This window comes from Pseudorasbora parva, chromosome 17 (assembly GCF_024679245.1).
Source record: "Pseudorasbora parva isolate DD20220531a chromosome 17, ASM2467924v1, whole genome shotgun sequence".
Lineage (NCBI taxonomy): Eukaryota > Metazoa > Chordata > Actinopteri > Cypriniformes > Gobionidae > Pseudorasbora > Pseudorasbora parva.
In genome coordinates, this window is record NC_090188.1 from 38,015,041 (window position 1) to 38,035,571 (window position 20,531).

Here is a 20,531-nt window from a genome sequence, read left to right on the forward strand (position 1 = left end):
CTGTGGCCGGTTCTCCACTGTTCCTTCCTTGGAGCACATTTGATAGACACTGACCACTGCAGACCGGGAACAGCCCACAAGAGCTGCAGTTTTGGAGATGCTCTGACCCAGTCGTCTAGTCATCACAATTTGGCCCTTGTCAAACTCGCTCAAATCCTTCTTTTCCCACATCAACACATTAACTTTGAGGACAAAATGTTCACTTGCTCCCTAATATATCACACCCACTGACAGATGCCATGATGGAGATAGTTAGTGTTATTAATTTTACCTGTCAGAATGTTATGCTTGATTGGTGTATCTTGTACAAAAAAAGCTTTTTTTTCTTTCTTATGAAGAATGACCACCTGAAGAAAAAAAACAATTCTGTTGAAATAATGCTGTTTTTCTTCCTACAGGACAATCCACGGTCTTATCTACAATGCTCTAAAGCTCTTTATGGAGATGAACCAGAAGCTGTTTGATGACTGCACTCAGCAGTACAAGGCTGAGAAGCAGAAGTAAGTGAACGGGGGAAGAAACGGAGAATATGAGGGAGCAAAAAGGTGTAAAGATTGTAAAGGATTGTTCTGACACAAATTGTTTGAGAAGATCTTGTCAGCAGTTGTCATTTACTGTCTCAAATCCTAGTGAACTACAAAGAGAGAGACAGCATTTTGGGCATCGAACATGCCCAGAGATGATGTCTAGGTAGGCAGTTCTCTAGATTTTGAGACCCAGTGACTGTCTTTGTCCTCTAAGCAGAATTACTAAGCAAGTTGGTTTTGTTGAACTAAGCTTGTGGAAACCATATACATTCACAAATACATACAAGTTATTTTCTCTGACATATCCTAAACTCTTTGTTTTCCTGTTCTTCCCTAGAGAGAAGTACAAACTTAAGGAACGGGAAGAAATGTGGCATAAAATTGAAGAACTAGCAAAACAGAACCCTCAGGTAAACAGAACCCTTTTGAAAACATGAGTAATGATATTTGCTCCGCTGGCTAGTCCAGTTATGTTGTCCCTTCACATGACTTTTTTAATGCGCATCACAGAGTATATTCGGTAAATGTGTTTCCATTGTGGTTTATGCGCATGTCTTAAAAATGTATCAGACTCAATTAAGTGCATATGTTTTTATGTGCTCTTTTACAGTGTTACCATCCAGCAGTTTTATTATATGCAATATCCCAAAATGCACTTAAAAATATGTGCATGGAACATAGCTAGTGAAGTAGGCATGTGCCGATATCAATTTTTCATGTTGCGATTAATTGCTGAAGTTTTATCACGATATACGATATTATCACGATGTTGAAATAAGCTGCAAAAAAAAGGTGTTGTCATAGCATAACAACTTTAAGAACTATTTTTGTAATAACAAAAATAACTGAATGTTTAAATACAATAATTCACCAAAAATATATAAAGCTCTGGAAAAAAAAATTAAGACCAATCATTGAGAAATCAATGTTAAGTGGTCTCTTGATTTTTTTCAGAGCTGTAAAAGTACAATTTTCAAACAGATTAAAGTGCAAAAGAATTAGGCTATAAAGAACAACAGGTAGGCTAACAAATAAGGTCTCATTATTTAATGCATTAACTAAGATTGAGCAACAGCTACATTTGGTACAGAAAGTATAATGCTTTTGTTAATGTTAGTTAAGAAATACAGATCATTGTTATCTTAGGTCCATTAAAAAAGTTATTAGGTCCATAAAAAAAGTTAAATAACTACGAAATTAACATTACTTAGAATAATTAATTCTTTATAAGTATTTTTCATTGTCAGTTTGGTAATAATGAATTAACATGTTAACTAATAAAGTTGAATATTTTACTGAACAATAACAAATAATCAGAACAGTTCTAATCATTAGGGCATGTTGTAGTCCAGATTAAAACATAAAAATGTTTAAGTTTGAAAATAAATAGCCTATTAAGTCTTTAAGTAGATTACAAAACGAATGGCTGTTTTAAAAACTACACAGGAGGCGTTTCTCAATGTCAAGGAAGGATCCTCGGAAGCCAGAATTCTAAGGATGCCACGTCATCGACATCCGACGAAGGACTGTTCCAATGTCGAGGATCCTCGGAATTCAACCAAGGACTGAGTCCTTCGTTCGAAAAATATGTCATATACAGGAAAGGATGCATATGAGTAGCCTTCGCGCACTTCACGTTCTCAAATCACCCACAATCCTATGCGCGCAGCTTTGCTATCAGACGTTCCCGGAGTCGGACTCGGAGCGTGAACGGGGCAAATATGCTTGTATCGGGTTTTGTAGATGGGAAGGAAGGAGGCGGGAACCGGCAAACCTTCAACAACTTTATAATAGCCCCCTCACGGGCGACTGCCCGCACACACATAATAAAACATAAACAAACCATAACATAAAGTCCAGGCCTAGTCCTCTCTCATCTTCCATGCTCCTCCAATTATACTCCCGTCACTGCCGTGAGCCGAGACCGGTGTGGCGGCGATCAGCTGCCGCTCATTATCACTCCACGGACCCTCACCTCGCTGCTTGCCACAATGCTTTTATTTACGTTACCAAACATTTTTTATAACCGTAGTAAATATAAGTAAAGTTTAACGTTTAAATACCGGTACAAATTACTACTGTATTGATATTAAAAAAATAAAAATAACGTTACACATAACGTTATTGATGGCCAACGGACCTTTTCACTGACGTAATGACGCAATGACGTGCACTTGCTAGCCTGTTCCATTTACGTGTTCTCCGAATGCTAAAGAGGAGCCTCGCCTAGCCTCTGAAGGAAGTGACTTTGAAGGATCCGTCCTTCCAAGGAAGCATCCTTGACATTGAGAAACACCTAGGGTTTTTGTTTGTTTGCGGGTTTCCGGGTTAACCGCTGCATTCTGCAGTTCATCAGCGCCCTCTGCTGTCACTGAGCGGTACTTCAGCAGCGCGTCTCCTTCACCGGTTCATGTGCTTCTCATTTACACCTGAGCGCATGTCCCTTTGAAGCAGAATACAGCGGTGTTGAGCAATTATACGGTTGATGGGCAAAGTATTTTTGAGTGCATTATAAAAAATTATTAATTGTTAATAAATTATTATTTACGATATTTTAAAGTGCCCACGATAACAATATCGTGCATATTCATTATCGTGATAAATCGCATTACCGAAAATCGGCACATGTCTATAGTGAAGTCATGTTATAGTCATGTTGAGATGAATTGCAAAAGCTTTGTGTGTATCTCATTTTTGTATGTATCCTAATTAGAATGAATCAACTCCAATCTACTCCTGGCGAGTGTAATTATCACAACTCATCTCTCTCTGTGCTCTGAGGGCAAACACAAAGAGCTGCCACAGTTTAATCAGGATGTGATAAGGGATCCTGTTAATGTGTATTTTTTTAACCACAAGTTTTGGATTTTCACAGAGTACAAAGGTTCAGCTGCGGCCAGGTCTGGCTCAGGAGGAGGTGAGTCATTTATTTCTGTTATGGAATAGTTATTATGCATTCATCTTACTCTGTGGGTTACTTTCATCTCTCCTACCAAGTTCTGTTTAGATGTAAGGTGGGTGGAATGAACAAATCAGATTTAGCTGGAAACTCAACCACTTGGTTAAAATGTGAGCCATTTTTGTTGAGTCTATTTTTGCATATCCAGTAAACCATAATCCAGTCAAGGCTGGACCAAATGGGTGGAGCTTAACCTAATTAGGACCTTTAAGCTCCACCCATTATGTCCAAAGACAGAGAGCTGGACGTCAAGCTCCACCCATTGGCTCTGCAGTGAGCAGCCTCTCAAATTAAATGCTTTAGGTGCTTCGTCTCATTTAATCACATTATTATTTCTTTATTTATTTTAACTAAGTTCACACTGAATTATTTTTGGATAAGCCATAGGCAAAGCCTTTGTAAAATAGCTGATAAACATGCACCTTAGACCGCACATCATTTTAATTTTGTATTTATTTATTTAAGTTGTGACAACACTCATTAATAATATATTTCTTGTTCTCCCATGTAAATATCCTATAACAGTCCTGCCCAGCCTAGCAGATGTATGTTTAGGTGTGAACTATCTTGATGTATGTGTAAATGGCATGTGTTTGTGTGTACGTGCAGTATATGATGTATAACGAAGCAGGGATGCCGTTGTACTCGATGGAGACAGAGACTCCTACAGCCGAGGACATCCAGCTGCTGAAGAAGACTGTGGAGTCAGAAGCCTCACAGGTACAATCAAACGAACACTTGAAGATCTTCACAGCAACTAAAGATGTCTGTACAGTGGATTTTTGTGGGTATTGGCAAAAAAGAAATAAACAACAGCTAATTTAGATTACAGGTTTGCGTTTTAGTCCAACAACATCAAATCATTGTTAATGTATTATATTTAAAGGGATATTTCCTCAAAAATCCTGTCATTAAGGGGGGGGGGGGGGGGGGGTGAAATGCTGTTTCATGCATACTGAGCTTTTTACACTGTTAAAGACTTGGATTCCCATCCTAAACAGACAAAGTTTCAAAAACTAATGTTGGACGTTTGATGGAGTATTTCTGTGTCAAAAATACTCCTTCCGGTTTCTCACAAGTTTCGGAGAGTTTTTTTCGAGTATGGGTCTACTTGACGTTAAAGGGGGGGTGAAACACTCAGTTTCAGTCAGTGTCATGTCAATCTTGAGTACCTATAGAGTAGCATTGCATCCTGCATATCTCCGAAAAGTCTTTATTTTTTAAATAATTATATAAGAAAGATGCGCTGTTCCGAGTCTTTCCGAAAAAAGCCGAGCGGGTGGGGGCGTATCGTGTGAGCGGAGCTAAATAATGACGTGTGCAGCAGCGCGCTGTGTGTTGAGTCGAGTCCGTCATCCCTAACAGCGGGAAAAAAACTTTATTCAAAATAAAAATATGGCTTTTAATCAGATACAGCCATACATCTATGATCCGGAATCAGACCCAGAGGCTGCAGTTGAACAGGAGCAGCAGCAAAAACGACTAGAGCAGGACGTCTGTATGTGGTACAAGTTATACACTAACTATATAATATGCTTAGCGGCTTGTGTTATTTACATATTTATACTTGAATTATATCGTCGTATTTTTGTCTTTGAAGGTGTACATGTGGGAAGTGCAGTTGTGCACGTGTGTTTGTGTGTTTACGCGTGGTTTGTGCAGACAGTAAGCGGACTAAAAAAAACAGACATTTGAAGCAGTCTCACTCACCCTTCTAACGTTGGGACTGCTCCATCCTTCAGCATTAGGCGATTGGGAAAAGCCGGCGTCAAGCTGGGCCTTGTTTATGAAACAGTCGGCACCGAAATGCAGCGAACAGATATAAACATTCGCGCAACTCAGTTGCTGATCCGGAAAAGCAAATTACATCCACTGTTGCCTTAACGCGGGGGTTTTTGGGGAATCTGTGCAGGACTGTCTTGGTCTGGCAACCAAAAACGCACTTTTTTGGTGACATTATGTGCTATGTGTAATTGTCACCTGTCCAGCATCCTACAAGCCAGCGCTTTGATGGGCGTAGCCTGTTGCTTTCGCTCTCTCCCTCGCTCTCTCTCCCTCTCTCTCTCACGCTCTCCGGTAGAATTGTCCGTAAGGCCCATACAAGGAAATTCCGCCCCCACTAACGTCAATGGGGACGCATGATCTCAAAAAACTTGCCGAAACTTATGACTAACCGGAAGTAGTATTTTTGACAAAGAAATACTCCCATCAAACGTCCACCTTAACTTTTGAAACTTTGTCTATGTTTAGTATGGGATTCCAAGTCTTTAACAGTGTAAAAAGATCAGTATGCATGAAACAGCATTTCACCCCCCCTTTAAAAGATCGGAAGGTCCTTGTATGGGCCGTACGGGCTCTTCTCCCGGTAGGGTGCGCACGCGCGTCACTAGCGCGAGAGAGGAAATGCACGCCGTAAACAGTCTCTCAGCTGCAGATCGGTTATAGTCCGCGCCGCGCTCCACTTCATTCCTCCACTTTGACATTAAGCGACTTCAACGCTTCAGCACAGCATTCCGGGAAGGCAGCGCTGCATTTGAACCGATTTGAACGCAAAAATGCTTCAGTCGCATCGCAAAGTGGATCTCCACACTCCAAGAAGTGTGTTTTTGACGGAGCCGTCCCAGCGATAAAGCTTCGGTCCTGGAAGCAGCCGGTAAGTAAAACTGCTTCAGATGTCTGTGCTGTGCTTATCGTCGCGTATGTAAACATCAGTAAACGACACGATCGCGTGCTTCGTCATTCAAATGCACTAACGGACTTCATTGTTGTTCTATGTAACTTATAACGTTACACTACTCTGACGTGCAAAACCGCTTTGCTTGCTACTAAGGTTTGGTCGCATACAATAGTCCATAAACCGAATCATGTCATGTTGACAGGCCACTAAATACAGTACATACCACAAAGACGGACGTCCTGCTGTTGCTGTTTCTATTTCAGCCTCCGAATTAGATTCTGGATCATATCTATTAGCTGAGATAGCTGAGATGGGTTTCTCCACGCTTGAGGACTTCACCGCTTTGCGCATATGTCATTCTTTAGCTCCGCCCACTCGATACGCCTCCAGGCGCTCGGTTTTTTCCGGAAAGACTCGGTACAGCCCATATTTCTTTTACAAATATAATAAAACGAAAGACTTTTCGGAGATATGAAGGATGCAATACTACTCTATAGGTACTCAAGATTGGCATGAGATTGACTGAAACTGAGTGTTTCACCCCCCCTTTAATCCATCACCCTCATGTCCTTCTAAACCTGTATTTGTTCGTCTTCAATACACAAATGAAGATCTTTTTAATGAAATCTGAGTGATTTCTGTCCCTCCATTTGAAACTACCACTTTGACACTTCATGAAGAGATTGTAAAACTAATCTACAGGAATTAAGTGGTTTATTCAAAATTTTCTGAAGAGTCACAATTACTTTATATAATGAACAGATTGAATTTAGGCTTTTATTACATATAAACATTAATCATCGAACATAAACCATACTTGCTTGAACAAACCTCATTGGTTCCTGTGGAAGGTCAAACGTGCTGCGTAACATGAGAATGAACCTCATTGGTTCTTTGCCCATAAATTATATTTTAATTTGTCTTCCAAATAAATGTCAAATGGGTTTACAACAACATAAGGCTGAATAATTAATATAATTAAAAAAAAATTGGGTAAGCCATTTTATAAATTGAATTCCATTTTTATATTTTTCCTTGTACCCATCCACGTTGTAATTCCTCAATACTAAGGAGAGACACAATAAGTAAGGGATAATGTACACCCAGCCGGGTGTTATCACAGAATAAACCCTGACAGAGTGATCAGGACCCCGACGCGAAGCAGAGCATCACTCTGAAGAGGTTTATTCTGTGATAACAACCGGCTGGGTGTACATTATCCCGCTTATTACACGGCTACTAGTCTCAAATAAATAATTATTAGACACAAAATATTGTCTTGAGATTAACTATTTTATTAGCTCTTACGCAAAGCTTCCGCGAAGAAAATCAGTTCCAAACTGCTTTAAGTCTTTATCTATTACTGCTAAATGTTGAAAATGAATGCTGAAAGGGTTAGTTCACCCAAAAATGAAACCAAGCCTATGATTTACTCACCCTCAGGTCATTATAGGTGTATATGACATTCTTCTTTCAGAAAAATACAATCGGAGTTATATTTAAAAAGTCCAGGCTAACGTTAATCCCAGCAGTAGATGTAGCTGTTTTTGAAGTCCATAAAAAATGCAGCTGTCCGTCAAATAACGTGCTCCACACGGCTCTGATGGGTTAAGAGAGCCTTCTGATTCGAATCGATGCATTTGTGTAAGAAAAATATCCATATTTAAAACTTTATAAAGGAAACCCGCCTTGAAGTCTTCCATTGTAACCCACGGCTGTTTAAGCCACAAGATGGCGCCAGCGTTAAGCATAGAAGCAGCACCGGTCAAGATAACTCGTAGTACCCGGATGAGCGGGAGTTATCTGGAAATAACGTACCGCTGGAATGCGCGATTGACCAATCAGAATCAAGTATTCGACAGAGCCGTGTATTAATAATATATAATATATATCTCAATATAGTTATTTTTGCTTAAAATATATAATATCAACATGGTAGTACCATGCAATTTCATGTTTCTTTACACCAATTTCAGTATCACAGCAAAAACAATACTTGCCTAACTAACGCGAATAAAAAGTTCTCAAGCTTGAAGACGAGTCCGTAATAAAACAAGAACAAAGAAAAAACATTACAAGCACTAAATACAACAGAGCCAGGATACAAATGAAGTATACAGTGCTTGAAGTTTTTTTTTTTACATAGGTCTAGAACCATAAAAATTACAAAAATAGGCTAAAGTAATCAAATGTAAAAAAACTGCATAGTCTTTACAAAGACACTAATTAAATCTACAAAAGTGATAAACCATTGTGACAACGCAGCACGAGAGTTATCGACACAATAATCCAAATCCTCAAGCAGTTGGTTTCTACCAAATCTTTATAGTTTATATTGCCCACCCCTCCTCAAGCCCAAGGTATACATTTTTACACATATGCTAAGGGATGTGGGAGGGTTAATAGATAAGCCATAACTAGCTTTAAAAATTGCGAACATTTTTATCAGTCATAACATTTGAAGAGAGAGCAAACACTGGACAAAGATGAAACTTACTAGTGCACATATGTTGAGCCCCTTTGTTCGAATGATTGAAAGGCCATGCATTCAGCTGTATGCATAAGCTACACATCAATGTCAAAACGTATGCATTATTTGGGCCATTCGTTTTGCACTGTCTCAGGAATATAACTCTATTCTTTTCAGGGGATGAAAGACATCAAGAAAGACAAGGTTTTGATGAGGCGAAAGTCTGAGCTTCCGCAGGACGTCTATACTATAAAAGCCCTGGAAGCTCACAAGCGAGCAGAGGAGTACCTGACGGCCAACCAGGAAGCCCTCTGACGGGGGAGCACCGCCACCCTCCACCGCGCCTAAACTCTTCCTCTCGTCTTGGTCCAAAATTGTCGCCTGCTGTAACGCACCTCTGTTCCTCTGCCTCTATCCATTCTCCTTCCTCCCTCACTGTTGGAGAGCCCCGTCTGCAAAAGCCCAGTCCACAGAGCAGTGGAGAGCTCCCATGCACTCTGCCCCGACTCCCATGCGTGCACAAACTCTTTCCAAAATCGACGCATAGCTGCTGATCCCCACACCGAATAGAAGCGACCGCTGGGTTGGTAGAAAGCAGTGTGGGTTACAAAAATTGAAGTATGCTCTTGTTGTGGTTGCTTTGTTTTTCTCTCCACACGCCTGTTTATTTTGTCCACTTTATTCCGTCTCCATTTGTCCGCATGCTCCCCCTTCCCATTTTCACCGCTGCTTGAGAGCTTCTGTATTCCAATCACTGCCTCTGTAAATCTGTCGTGTCTGCAATGAAGGGGCCACACTTAACTAAATGAATCATGTTACTGGATATATGGAGACCCTGTACTGGATTTGTCCGGTGTGGGATGGTAGCCAAACGGGGGAGATCAGGGTTATTCTTGATGTTATACAAAACCTAATTAGTGAACAAGCTTTATGAATTAAACATGCAAGTTTGAGTTTTTCAACTCGCATGGGATTGTGAATCTATTTCAGATGCTTCCCTAGACAGGTCTGCTCGTTCATCTGAGATGGGACTGTGAAATCGTTTCTCCATAGCGACCTGGGGCTGTAAATGTTTCAGTTAGTCATCTGAAGTCCTTTTTGAGGTCATGACCACACGTTAGGAGGCAGAGGTTAAAGAGATTGACCTAAGCTGTTTTCCTCCATGATTGTGTTAATGATCACGATCAACAAAAAACGTTCGAGAGCTTTGTGGAAGCAATCACCTCTATATCCACCACCAGCAGAGCGCTTGATGAAAATGCAGTAAAAGTAGTATACAGTCCGTTTACAGTCCGCAGAAAATGTGATCTAAACGCATGCACCTATTGGTCCACACTCCGTGTTTTATTTTCCTTTTTAAGACCTCTTAAACTGGTTCTGTTCCTCCATTCACCTCCTAGCTTTTTTTGTAAGTTGTCGTTTTTGTCTCATAGGTTTTTTCTGATGTATAAGCACTAGACGAGAAAGAAAAACAAACTCCTGTCGAAAAGATCGAGAACTACCATCCTGTCCAAGATTGCACGTCTTATTTTGCTGTTGTTTTCACTTTAAAGCGCCTAAGCAATATTATTTTCAGGTATTAGAGCGGTAAGGAAAACCATCCACTGGTCTAGTGTACGATCAAGCGCTATACAATCCTCCGAATAGGACTATATACTTCAAGAGAAAAGATCCTCGCTTACCTGTCCAGGCTTAAATATATGGAAAAGCGATTGCCGTTGCGACTACTTGTAGTGTACTGTATATTGTCATGTATATTGCTTACGATTGTGCCCTTGCCCTTCAGTATCCCCTCTTTCTGCACCCAACTTCATCTTTTCTTTAGTTCTGTTTGCTTGTACGTATGATGTCCCCTCTCTGTTGTAAAGGTCTGTCCCGTGAAGTGTCACTTTGATCATTCCAATAGTGAGGGAACATTTATTCCTCCGACAGGCTGCTGGACAACGCAACACTTTGCTATCCAGTGTGCAGCTCAAGGTAATTCGCCTCTTGTGAATTCAAGCTGCTACACCTTTTTCCAAACGTGTGCATACGTTTCGAATTGCGCTATTACGGCATATAGTATGCAGTGCAGAGGTGAAGTCTTTAAATCATTAGCTGTTTGAAGTGTTGTTACATCACCTCAGCCAGTCGGGGTACAGGAATGACTTGTCAATGCAATCAAGAGCATGAATTGCCAACCTTGCTGCCTCTAAATAGACCAAAACATTCCAGAAACAATCAGAGGCAACTTCACTCTTGAACGCAGCATGTTTTCTTCCTCAATGCAGCTTGACAGGCGGATGGGGCCAGTGTTCAACTTGTCCGGCAGCAACCAGAAACAGGGAAATTAAGAAAGTATGGGTCTCTCCACACTCACCGTTTCCCTCCTCTCCCAGCCCTCCTTCCCAAGTCTGACACTAATCTTAAGCTGCTTTCCAGGTCATATGTACATATGTTGTACTTTAATTAGGTTGAGCATTACATAGTATGAAAGTCATATTTTGTACAGATGTTCATGTATGTACAGAACAACAATAAAGAAACACAAAAGACGTGACGGCCATTTGTGTTGCTCGAGCCGTGTGAAATACATAAAGGATCGGTCACTCGTTGGACATTGTTAACAATCAGATTAATGAAACTGAGATGCACCATTTACACGTTTATACTGTCATACAAAGGCAACCACTAAATCTTGCCAAACTTCACTTTACAAAAAAGTAATTAAGCAAAAGAACTTACTGCATAATTAACACAACCGCCTTGAGACGAGGCTGAAATATGTCTGGGGTGTTTTCAGGAGGAAAAATTGCCAACTCTGAACTGTTGCACAGCAAGTATCCTGATTATTCAAAGCAATTAAAAACTACTAACTATACTTTAAGAATTTCAGTCCACAGTTGGTATAAACCACAGCCAGGATGATAAATGAGCCTTGGGGTTTGTTTGAGATGAGCAAATGTCAGGATCTCTGTGTATGAGATGTGTTGAGGGTGGGATGAGGCTTCACTTGTGGTCCAGTCTCAGACCTGCAGAGCTTTGTCTGGTCTGAAGCGTCTGCTGGACCATGTCCTTCCACTGGTCGTCTGAGATTTCCTGAGCCCAGGCAGGGATTCCCAGCGTCGGCAAATTGATAGCCGCCATGGTCCTTTTCACCAGCTCAACGTGATCTGTGAACACAAATGAGAACATTTGGTGGCACTTTATTTTACAGTCCTGTTTCGCATGTACATACTAGGGCTGTGCAATATATTGAAATATCACAATGGCACGCTATATCTGAATGATTTTAAAAGACTACTTAAACATTGTGAAAAGTGTACATTTTAGGTTGGCGCATATATAGAAGAGAATAGACTAGCCTCATGACTGTTACTTATGTGACTTGCTTGATGTTAAAAAGAGTTATTAAATGCAATAACTTGTGGAAAACAACTCATTACAATCTCGCGCTGTCTGACACACACACCGAAACATTTGTTAAAATTACTTATTATTATTATTATTATCCGATTTGTGACAAATTTTTGCTAAAACACTGTTGGTTTCTTTTCCCAGAAAGAATGTGAAACATAAATGGTATCATTCTCAGTTTTTAAATATTTAAATATTTTTGTAAAATATAATTTAAATAGATTTTACACACTAATAGCAATATCGTATCAAATATCGCATTTTTTTCAATATCACACAGCCCTAGTGCATACTATATACTTAGTGTAGTAGTAACAATTAATGGTAAGTATATTGAAAGTGTACATACTGCAAAAAAAGTGCAACTGAAAATTAATATATTAAAGTTAAATTGTTGGTATTATTTTTTAACACATCTATATTGTGCTTTTCCACTGCGTGGTACGACTCGCCATGGCTCAGTTCACTCTCCACTGCAGTTTAGTACTCTGCAGGTTTTATGAAGGTAAATTTAAGACCAATTCAAGAAAATGTAAGGAACATAACACACCAGTATGTTCTCTACATGTAAATGTCCAGGAAGCACACAATGGGTTATATTAGCAACACTTCAAGGTTTGAAAATATATGGTAACACTCAGTGTTTGGGTTCTTTTGTTTTTCTTTATTATATTATTTTAATGTAGGGATTTAAACTCCTTTTGCTTAGTAACTTTTTGTACATAATGAATAATACAAACATACCCTTACGAAAATTTACCATGGTTCTGTTAGATAGTAAAACCATGTTTTTGCCGTATAAATTACCATTTGTATAAGCACACAACTACCATAAACTATGGATTTGAAGCAAAACCAAGGTTAATTTGTGGTTACCATTGAATAACTACAATAACAGTGTTTTTTATTTTTTTAATGAACACGGCACATTTTTGGGACTTTAGCTTATTCACGTATCCCCAGAGTTAGATAAGTCCACACACACCGCTCTCATCTCTGTGTGTGCAATAACTCTGTCTGACGCACCCACCGCTAGCCTAGCTTAGCATTAAGACTGGAGGTAAACGGCTCCATCTAGCCTACTGCTCAATAAGTGACAATTTAGAGCAGCTAGAGCAGTAGGCTAGCTGGAGCCGTTTAGTCTTTGTGCTAAGCTAGGCTAGCGGTGGGTGCGTCAGACAGAGTTATGACACACACAGAGATGAGAAAGATAAGTCATTACATACCAAACTCATTTTTGGATGAACTATCACTTTAACTTTATTTTATAAGGCCAATTGCATTGATTGAAAATGAAATGTTAGTCCAACACTGACACACACTGTCCTCTTGCTCACCTTCATCCATGGGAATGGAGGCATGACTTCTACAGGCAGCAGCTCCCTCGGGATCCTCCTCTTCATCGCTGTCAGGAGGAGGCTGGGGCAGGAACAGACCCATGGCCTGCAAAACATTGATGAAGATGACAACATCAGGTTTCAGCAAGACAATCCAAATGTCATGAAACCAAGCAACAAGTGGGTAAACCATACTTGCTAACCAGAATGATGAGGATGCAATGGGCACATTTCAAGCACCCAAAAGTAGAGCTATAGTGCTCGAGTCCGGTCTTAAGACCTTTTATTTTTTTGAAGGTCTTGTCTCGGTCTCAGACATAGAGGACTTGGGATTTTGTTTCAAGACCACAGCTGCTGGGATGCACTGGATTGCTGTTGCATTGTCCGATTTAATTATTAACATTAATATGTTTGAATGTAAAACTTTCTCGTCAGATGCAATCAATAACTTATTTCTAATTTGATTTATTTTGGTGTCAGTGCAGATATTAATGAGGGATTGTGTCAAATGAATTCAAATACTCACAAAATTCAAGATATTGTTGCACTAAAGTACTCATATGAGATTGTTATATTATTACAATTATAATACTGTGTAATGATATAATCAAGCAATATCACATGAGCAAGAATTTGAGCATGACTGCACATATTGCTTTTATACAAACATTACATATATTTTAACAATATGTATGCATTTTTAATTTACCAATTCAGATGAATCTTCTATATAGTGTGTTATTCTAATTATATTTATAGATTAAAAATAAGTAATTTCTCAGTGCGGTAATGTGGATCTTTATGAATTTAAGGAGTGCTGGTGTGGTCTTGACTCGATCTTGCCCTGCCTTTGTTTTGGCCTCAACCCCTTTAAAGTCTTTGGGTGCGTCTCAATCAGCTCCCTTGTTCAGTAAGTTGTTCATAAGTCAATGGGCTGACTCCCTGATCAGTGCCTTTACTACTGAACTAGGGAGCTGATTGAGACTTGGTCTCGGATTAGGTGGTCTCGACTACAATACTACCCCAATGTATTACTCTGTCTATGTCAAGACTGCATCTAGGATTATTGGAGTTCAACAGATATCACTTCAAGACATTTTTTAAGAGCGCGTTGTTAAAAAAAAGTATGTGATCATTAATTCCTCTTCCCAACCCTTACATAGAGAGTTTGTGGTACTCCCATCAGGTCGTAGATATAGAGCATTCGGGGGGAGAACGAAGAGGTTTAAAGGGTTAGTTCACCTAAAAATTTAATTAATGTCAATAATGTCGTTCCTCACCCATAAGACCTCCGTTCATCTTCAGACACAGTTTAAGATATTTTATATTTAGTCTGAGAGCGTATCTAAGTACGCTATACTATGCACACTATACTGTCAATGTCCAGAAAGGGAATAAAAACATCATCAAAGTAGTCCATATGAGACATCAGTTAGTTCATTAGAATCTCTTGAAGCACCGAAAATACATTTTGGTCCAAAAATAGCAAATACTACGACTTTATTCAGCATTGTCTTCTCTTCCGCATTTGTTTTCAATCCTCAAATAAAGATTAAAACGGTTATGAATCAGCGTATTGATTCATGATTCGGATCGCCAGTGTCACGTGATCTCAGCAGTTTGACACACGATCCGAATCATGAATCAATACGCTGAATCATAACCGTTTTAATCTTTATTTGAGGTTTGAAAACAAATGCGGAAGAGAAGACAATGCTGAATAAAGTCGTAGTTTTTGTTATTTTTGGATCAAAATGTATTTTCGATGCAGGGTGAGTTATTAATGACATAAATTTCATTTTGGGGTGAACTAACCCTTTAAACACTCATTCATCCCAAATGCTATTTCTATGTTAAATAAATTGTAATCATGGATAATATGCTGTCAATTTTTATATGAATTGTTATATGTGATTGTATAAATTATGTGTGTGGCACCTGTGCAAACTTAATTTCCTAAACGGATGAAATAAAACTGAACTGAAAGACTTCATGTAAGTTAAATTACCTCTATTCTGTCCTGGACCTCCTGGAGCTGCTCCGCGGCGCTTCCCTCATCCGCTGGCTCTGTGTGGGAGTTGTTCATCCCGTCTGGGTCTTGATTTAGAGGCTGGTAATAATATCCAGCGCTGTCCTCGTCTCCAGCTCCACCATCCTCCTCCTCCTCCTCCATGTCCTCTCCGCTCCACTCCTCCGGCACAGCGCTGTCTAAAGGCCGGTCCTGCACCACATCCTCCTCGGAGCTCGGTAAGATTCTCTCTGGACCCATCTCTCGGGCCCTCGCCACTTCCATTCACTGGCTGCTAACAGACACAGTAAGCATGCACAACGGTTTCATTTCACACGGCCCTCGCGTCCCTTGACATGTTACGAGAAAATAATGTTTGTTGTGGTATAAACACACACCTGTCAAAGTAAGCTTAGGCTATAAAACCCTGCTAAGTCATATACACTTACAATTCCAGGGTATTAACTAATGAATGCGACTGTTCACCATGTGCAGAAAATGATCTCGGGTCATCTTCTGTTACCTGTATCTTCTGTCGAGCTCTTTTATCCAAATGTTTTGAGCAGAGGTATCTGTATCTGGAGAGCTATTATTTGCTTCCGGTCCTGCGCAGAAGCAGAACTGCGCATTGATTGCGTCATGATACGTCGACGAGCAAGATGTGTACGTAAATAAATAAATATAACTTGACCATGAACTTGACATGTTGTTTATATATATATATATATATATATATATATATATATATATATATATATATATATATATATATATATATATATATATATATATATATAACATTCTTAATTATCTTAATTAATTTACTTACACACACACAATATTATATATATACATATATATATATTATATATATATATATATATATATATATATATATATATATATTATATATATATATAAAACATTCTTAATTATCTTAATTAATTTACTTGAACACACACACACACAATATATATATATATATATATATATATATATATATATATATATATATATATATATATATATATATATATATATATATATATATAATGTGTGTGTGTAAGTAAACTAATTAAGATAATTAAGAATGTTTTTATTTTATTTTGAGGCTTCATGATTCATTTAAAATAGTGATTTAACTTTTTAATTACTGTGCTTTTCTTAATGTATGTGCATTAGTGTGTTATTTTGTTATTGCTAATGTTGTTGTTGATATGAATGTTTTCTCTGTTACTGTATGTAGGCTTCATATGTATTCTGAAATAAAAAAATAAATCGGTAGGCTACATTTATAAAGCAACAGTGTTGTATTAAATAGGCTATCTCTCTCTCTCTCTCTCTCTCTCTCTCTCTCTCTCTCTCTCTCTTTCTCTCTCTCTCTGTTGTTGTTTCTTTTCTTTCTTTGGCTTTAATGTTTGAGAATATGTGATATCTGTCCTATGAAGCATTTTTATTATATGCTGAAATCAGTTATTTGAATCATTTGTTTGAATAATAATAAAAATGGGTTATGGCCCAGCAAAATAAATAAATAAAATGGCTGCATGTGTAAACATCGCCACCGGGTGGCGCGCGCTTCTCCGTGACGTGTGTGTTTGAGCGGGAAAGGAATGAACTTGCAGTAGTTTTGTCTGAACTTCCCGTCCAAACTAGAAAGCGCTGTGTTGTTATCGAGAAAACTACACTCGTCGAAAGTCGAAGACATTTGCAAAGTATGAACATATACTTTTGTGGAAGTATCCGAGGAGGGAGACAGGACGTGAATGTTTACCAAAGAATAGTGAAGAAATTACAGCAGTTTGGCCAGGTTTTAACAGAGCACGTCAGCTGTGACAGTCTGTCTGAAAAGGGTGATTCTCTTTTACTCTCTTTCTCATAGTTACACAACCTCTTATAGGACTTTAGTATGTATACATTTCATATCGTGTTTGGTGTTCTGATAATGTGTATGAATAACTGCAAATAACCACACAGTCATGCACTAAACATGTGTCCATGATCCAGGTGAAGATGGCGCTTTGGATGGGGATAAAGCGATTCATGACCGAGATTTGGAGTGGCTGATTATGTCAGATGGTGAGAGATCATAATGACATGTTCATAAAGTTGGCACACCTCATTGTTATTCAGAAGTGTTGTTCATGCATCCACACATAATAGCATTTCAAATGATAAAATTAAACAAATGTGATTCTCTACACGTCACATTTTACAAAAAGCTTGCATAATACATATATATTTTTTGTAGTTTATACATGATACTACAGACACAGACATGTATAATAGTATAATAAAGGAGAATATGGAGGTCATACTTGAGGAAACATTTTATTGAGACCCAAACTGAGCTAAAAAAAAATATGCAATTTAGTGCAGTTGCCGATATTTATATGGCCACTTATCAGTCCAGCAGATGGGTTGTTGACGTGTCTATTTAAGTACATCACAATAAAAAAATTTTTTCATCCATATATTTCTAAAAGCATAGGAACTGGTTATGGTGTGACACCATATCCTGTTTTTAAACCGGGCAGTTTCACTGAAGTTTAATTAGTTGAAGGACCCCAATTAAGGTCCTGTTACTTTGAAGCACATGCAAAGTTTCTGTCCCAGAATTGTTCAAAAATTGAACTTTTCTGGATCCACTATAAACGTTTTAATGTCCTTTTGTGACACCTCTATAGTCTTAATTCTTTCTGTCACACCATATGACATTTCATAAAAAATAATTAAATAACTGACAAAGTTAGTGACCCCTTATATTTTCTGAAACATCAGACTTCACACGTGTATTTTGTATGCATTTATTAAATATTCAAATATTCTGGTCCAGCCCTAGGCTACTAACATTATAAAGTTATTCTTACGTTTACTTGATTCAGTTACAGGTGGACATTTTTACGATTATACAAAATGATCTTTAATATTTTAAAAATGATAGGTTTGAAAGTGCCGGGTTTTCAGTAAAGTTTTGTGTAAAGGTTTTTTGTTTGTTTGTTTGTTTTTTTATGTACAGATGGGGAAAATAATTATACAGTAGACTTTTTTAAAAGTAAATTTAATCCACAGCTAGCGGTGCAATAAATTATTTAAAATCACAATGTGGAGGCAAAGAACCATCTTGGAACTTTTAGTTTTATCAGTAAGGACAATCTTTGAAGGATGAACAAATAATGTTTTGGTCATCACATTAAAAATGATGATAGAGTTTTGCAGTGCTTGAAATAAAAATGTGAAGTACTTGTAAGTGTTTGCCTATTTCTTCAACAACACCATAGTTAAAGTTAGTGATGCTACATTAAATCCATGGTGAATGTTGCTGATTTGTGGACTTGAGCCTTTTAAAACTTGGCACAATGCTTCTCCTGGTTTCTTCATCAGCACTGTTTGACAGACTTTGCAGTGTTGTTATTAATTTTGTAATTCTGTGGTGAATTCTGTGTAGTAACCGTGCCGTGTGTTCGAGATCGGCCCGTGACTTCACCTATTTTTGGTACAAAGTGATAAATGGCCCGTGAAGCACAAATGAGTAGTGCAGTTAAGTTTCGCTTTCATTTCCTTTGCCATTTATATATGCTATTTGCTGCACAAATAGTACATTAAATTATCAGTAGTAGATACAGGTGGAGCTGGGGAAGATGGAAACCAAAGTTTTGTTAGAGGTGAACTTGTGCTGGAAATTTATGTCTCACCGGCTGAAAAAAAGGATGCATTCTGGAGCCCTGCCTCCACCTTCCCCAGCTCCATCTGTAAGGATCTGCTAACAGTTTTCCTATGCTATTTGTGCAGCAGCAGCATGTCTTACATGCTCACAGCAGAGTGTCTGTGTATTGGCAGTAGCAAGTCGCTAGTTGCTCTGCAGTGTAGCAGATCTATTCCGCCAAGATCAAATACATTAACATTGTCAAATCCGTTACCATGCTAAACTCTTCAGACAGTTGTCATGATAGAACTGTCATTCATTAACCATGCTTTGCTGTATCAGACCCATCTCAGGACTCTCATTACAGTGCAGTTTTCTCTCTCTGCATCAGTGATAGTAGCTGAGGTGACACAGCCCTCATTGGGAGTTGGTTATGAACTTGGACGAGCTGTAGCAATGAACAAGAGGGTTCTCTGTCTCTTCAGACCTTCTTCTGGAAAAGGTATTAAGACATATAATACATGTGTGTGTCTGTACAGGTATATGTGGTTTATGAGGACACAAATGTGTATAATAACATAGGTATTGCAACTTAAAAATATGGTTTAAAAAATGGTTTGTTTATATTGTTTAAATGTTTTTTTATTCTTTGAAATTCAAATAACATATGGTTTGTACAATACAAAAATCATTATGCCTATGGGGCGTCCCCAGAAACCACGTATTCAAGAATGTGAGTGTTATTTCTGTTGAATTTTTGATGAAGTGTGACCCTGGTTTTGAATCATCTCTCACCCTCCAGTGCTGTCTGCCATGATCAGAGGAGCGTCGACGAACTCCCTCTTCCGTGTACAGGACTACACAGAGGATGAAGTCGAGAGTTTCTTGGAGAAATATTTTAATAGTATCACCAAGAACTGATGAGCACATGCCAGCGAATTATAACAGATAAGCTCTACTCTCTTATGCTGCTCTGCTCAAAGTCAGTTGGACAGTTTTACTTTGGTAAGCCATAAGCATTTATATTACATTTTCAGTGAAAAAGTCAACAAAGCTGTGTATTGTGTGATTAAATCTCTTCCAGGTTAACACTGCTGTTACTTAGTTAGTGTCATAGAAATAAACATTTTGTAGTAATTTCTAGTATAGTAAATCTAGAAATAACTGAGATAACCAGACAGAATTATTAGAAGGTAATTTCCACATGCTTTTGATCCAATCATGTAATGCATTTATCAGTTTTGCAGATGGTTTGAATTGTCCACCAGGGGTCACTTGATGTCTTTTTAGTTTAAGGGATGACACCTGGTATTTTTGTAGAATGACTTAGACATGGGCCTTATCTATTACACAGTTAAAAACTTTAATACACACAGTTCTGTATAAAAATGCACATTACAATAAAAAAAAACAAATATACATTTCAACAATAAATTACATAAATAAATTATATTTGCACTTAAGAATACTGTTCTTTATGTATCATTTTATATCACAAAAATCATTCCCAT

General features: G+C 38.3%; 3 protein-coding genes across 11 annotated transcripts in view; 2 read left to right on the plus strand and 1 right to left on the minus strand.

The window, feature by feature from the left end:
• Positions 1-11,168, plus strand: part of ppp2r5d (protein phosphatase 2, regulatory subunit B', delta) — an 83,633-nt gene extending 72,465 nt beyond the window's left edge. For 2 of the 4 annotated variants that reach the window (XM_067422608.1, XM_067422606.1), the window contains exons 13-18: positions 399-500; positions 631-690; positions 865-937; positions 3,403-3,444; positions 4,096-4,206; positions 8,811-11,168. In XM_067422608.1, coding sequence (XP_067278709.1) covers positions 399-500; positions 631-690; positions 865-937; positions 3,403-3,444; positions 4,096-4,206; positions 8,811-8,948 — 526 coding nt within the window. In that variant the 3' untranslated portion in view covers positions 8,949-11,168. The remainder of the gene's footprint in view (positions 1-398; positions 501-630; positions 691-864; positions 938-3,402; positions 3,445-4,095; positions 4,207-8,810) is intronic. The other 2 variants (XM_067422607.1, XM_067422609.1) reach the window with 1 other exon arrangement.
• mea1 (male-enhanced antigen 1) lies at positions 11,056-16,023 on the minus strand. 6 transcript variants are annotated; one of them, XM_067422620.1, is made up of 4 exons: positions 15,898-16,023; positions 15,375-15,669; positions 13,367-13,472; positions 11,056-11,785 (listed from the first exon to the last, which is right to left on the minus strand). In XM_067422620.1, exons 2-4 carry the CDS (start codon positions 15,657-15,659, stop codon positions 11,622-11,624), a joined length of 555 nt encoding a protein of 184 aa, XP_067278721.1. In that variant the 5' UTR covers positions 15,660-15,669; positions 15,898-16,023; the 3' UTR covers positions 11,056-11,621. The 6 variants fall into 6 exon arrangements, with proteins under 6 accessions (XP_067278721.1, XP_067278724.1, XP_067278725.1 ...); XM_067422623.1 differs by having other exon boundaries at positions 15,375-15,666; positions 15,898-16,013; XM_067422624.1 differs by having other exon boundaries at positions 15,375-15,666; positions 15,824-15,994.
• A 936-nt stretch (positions 16,024-16,959) lies between these two features.
• On the plus strand, positions 16,960-20,406 carry dnph1 (2'-deoxynucleoside 5'-phosphate N-hydrolase 1). The gene is made up of 4 exons (XM_067422626.1): positions 16,960-17,227; positions 17,382-17,453; positions 19,412-19,522; positions 19,823-20,406. Exons 1-4 carry the CDS (start codon positions 17,092-17,094, stop codon positions 19,939-19,941), a joined length of 438 nt encoding a protein of 145 aa, XP_067278727.1. The 5' UTR covers positions 16,960-17,091; the 3' UTR covers positions 19,942-20,406.
• The last annotated feature ends 125 nt before the right edge of the window (positions 20,407-20,531 follow it).

Bases quoted from the DNA above. Each gene is read 5' to 3' on its own strand.
- dnph1 (XM_067422626.1), top strand. From the start codon at position 17,092: ATGAACATATACTTTTGTGGAAGTATCCGAGGAGGGAGACAGGACGTG. The intron at 17,454-19,411 runs GTGAGAGATCAT...TCTCTGCATCAG, and splicing joins GTGGCTGATTATGTCAGATG to TGATAGTAGCTGAGGTGACA. The intron at 19,523-19,822 runs GTATTAAGACAT...CTCACCCTCCAG, and splicing joins CAGACCTTCTTCTGGAAAAG to TGCTGTCTGCCATGATCAGA.
- mea1 (XM_067422620.1), bottom strand. From the start codon at position 15,659: ATGGAAGTGGCGAGGGCCCGAGAGATGGGTCCAGAGAGAATCTTACCG. The intron at 13,473-15,374 runs GTAATTTAACTT...AATGTTTTGCAG, and splicing joins AGGTCCAGGACAGAATAGAG to GCCATGGGTCTGTTCCTGCC. The intron at 11,786-13,366 runs GTGAGCAAGAGG...TTGTGTTCACAG, and splicing joins CTCCATTCCCATGGATGAAG to ATCACGTTGAGCTGGTGAAA.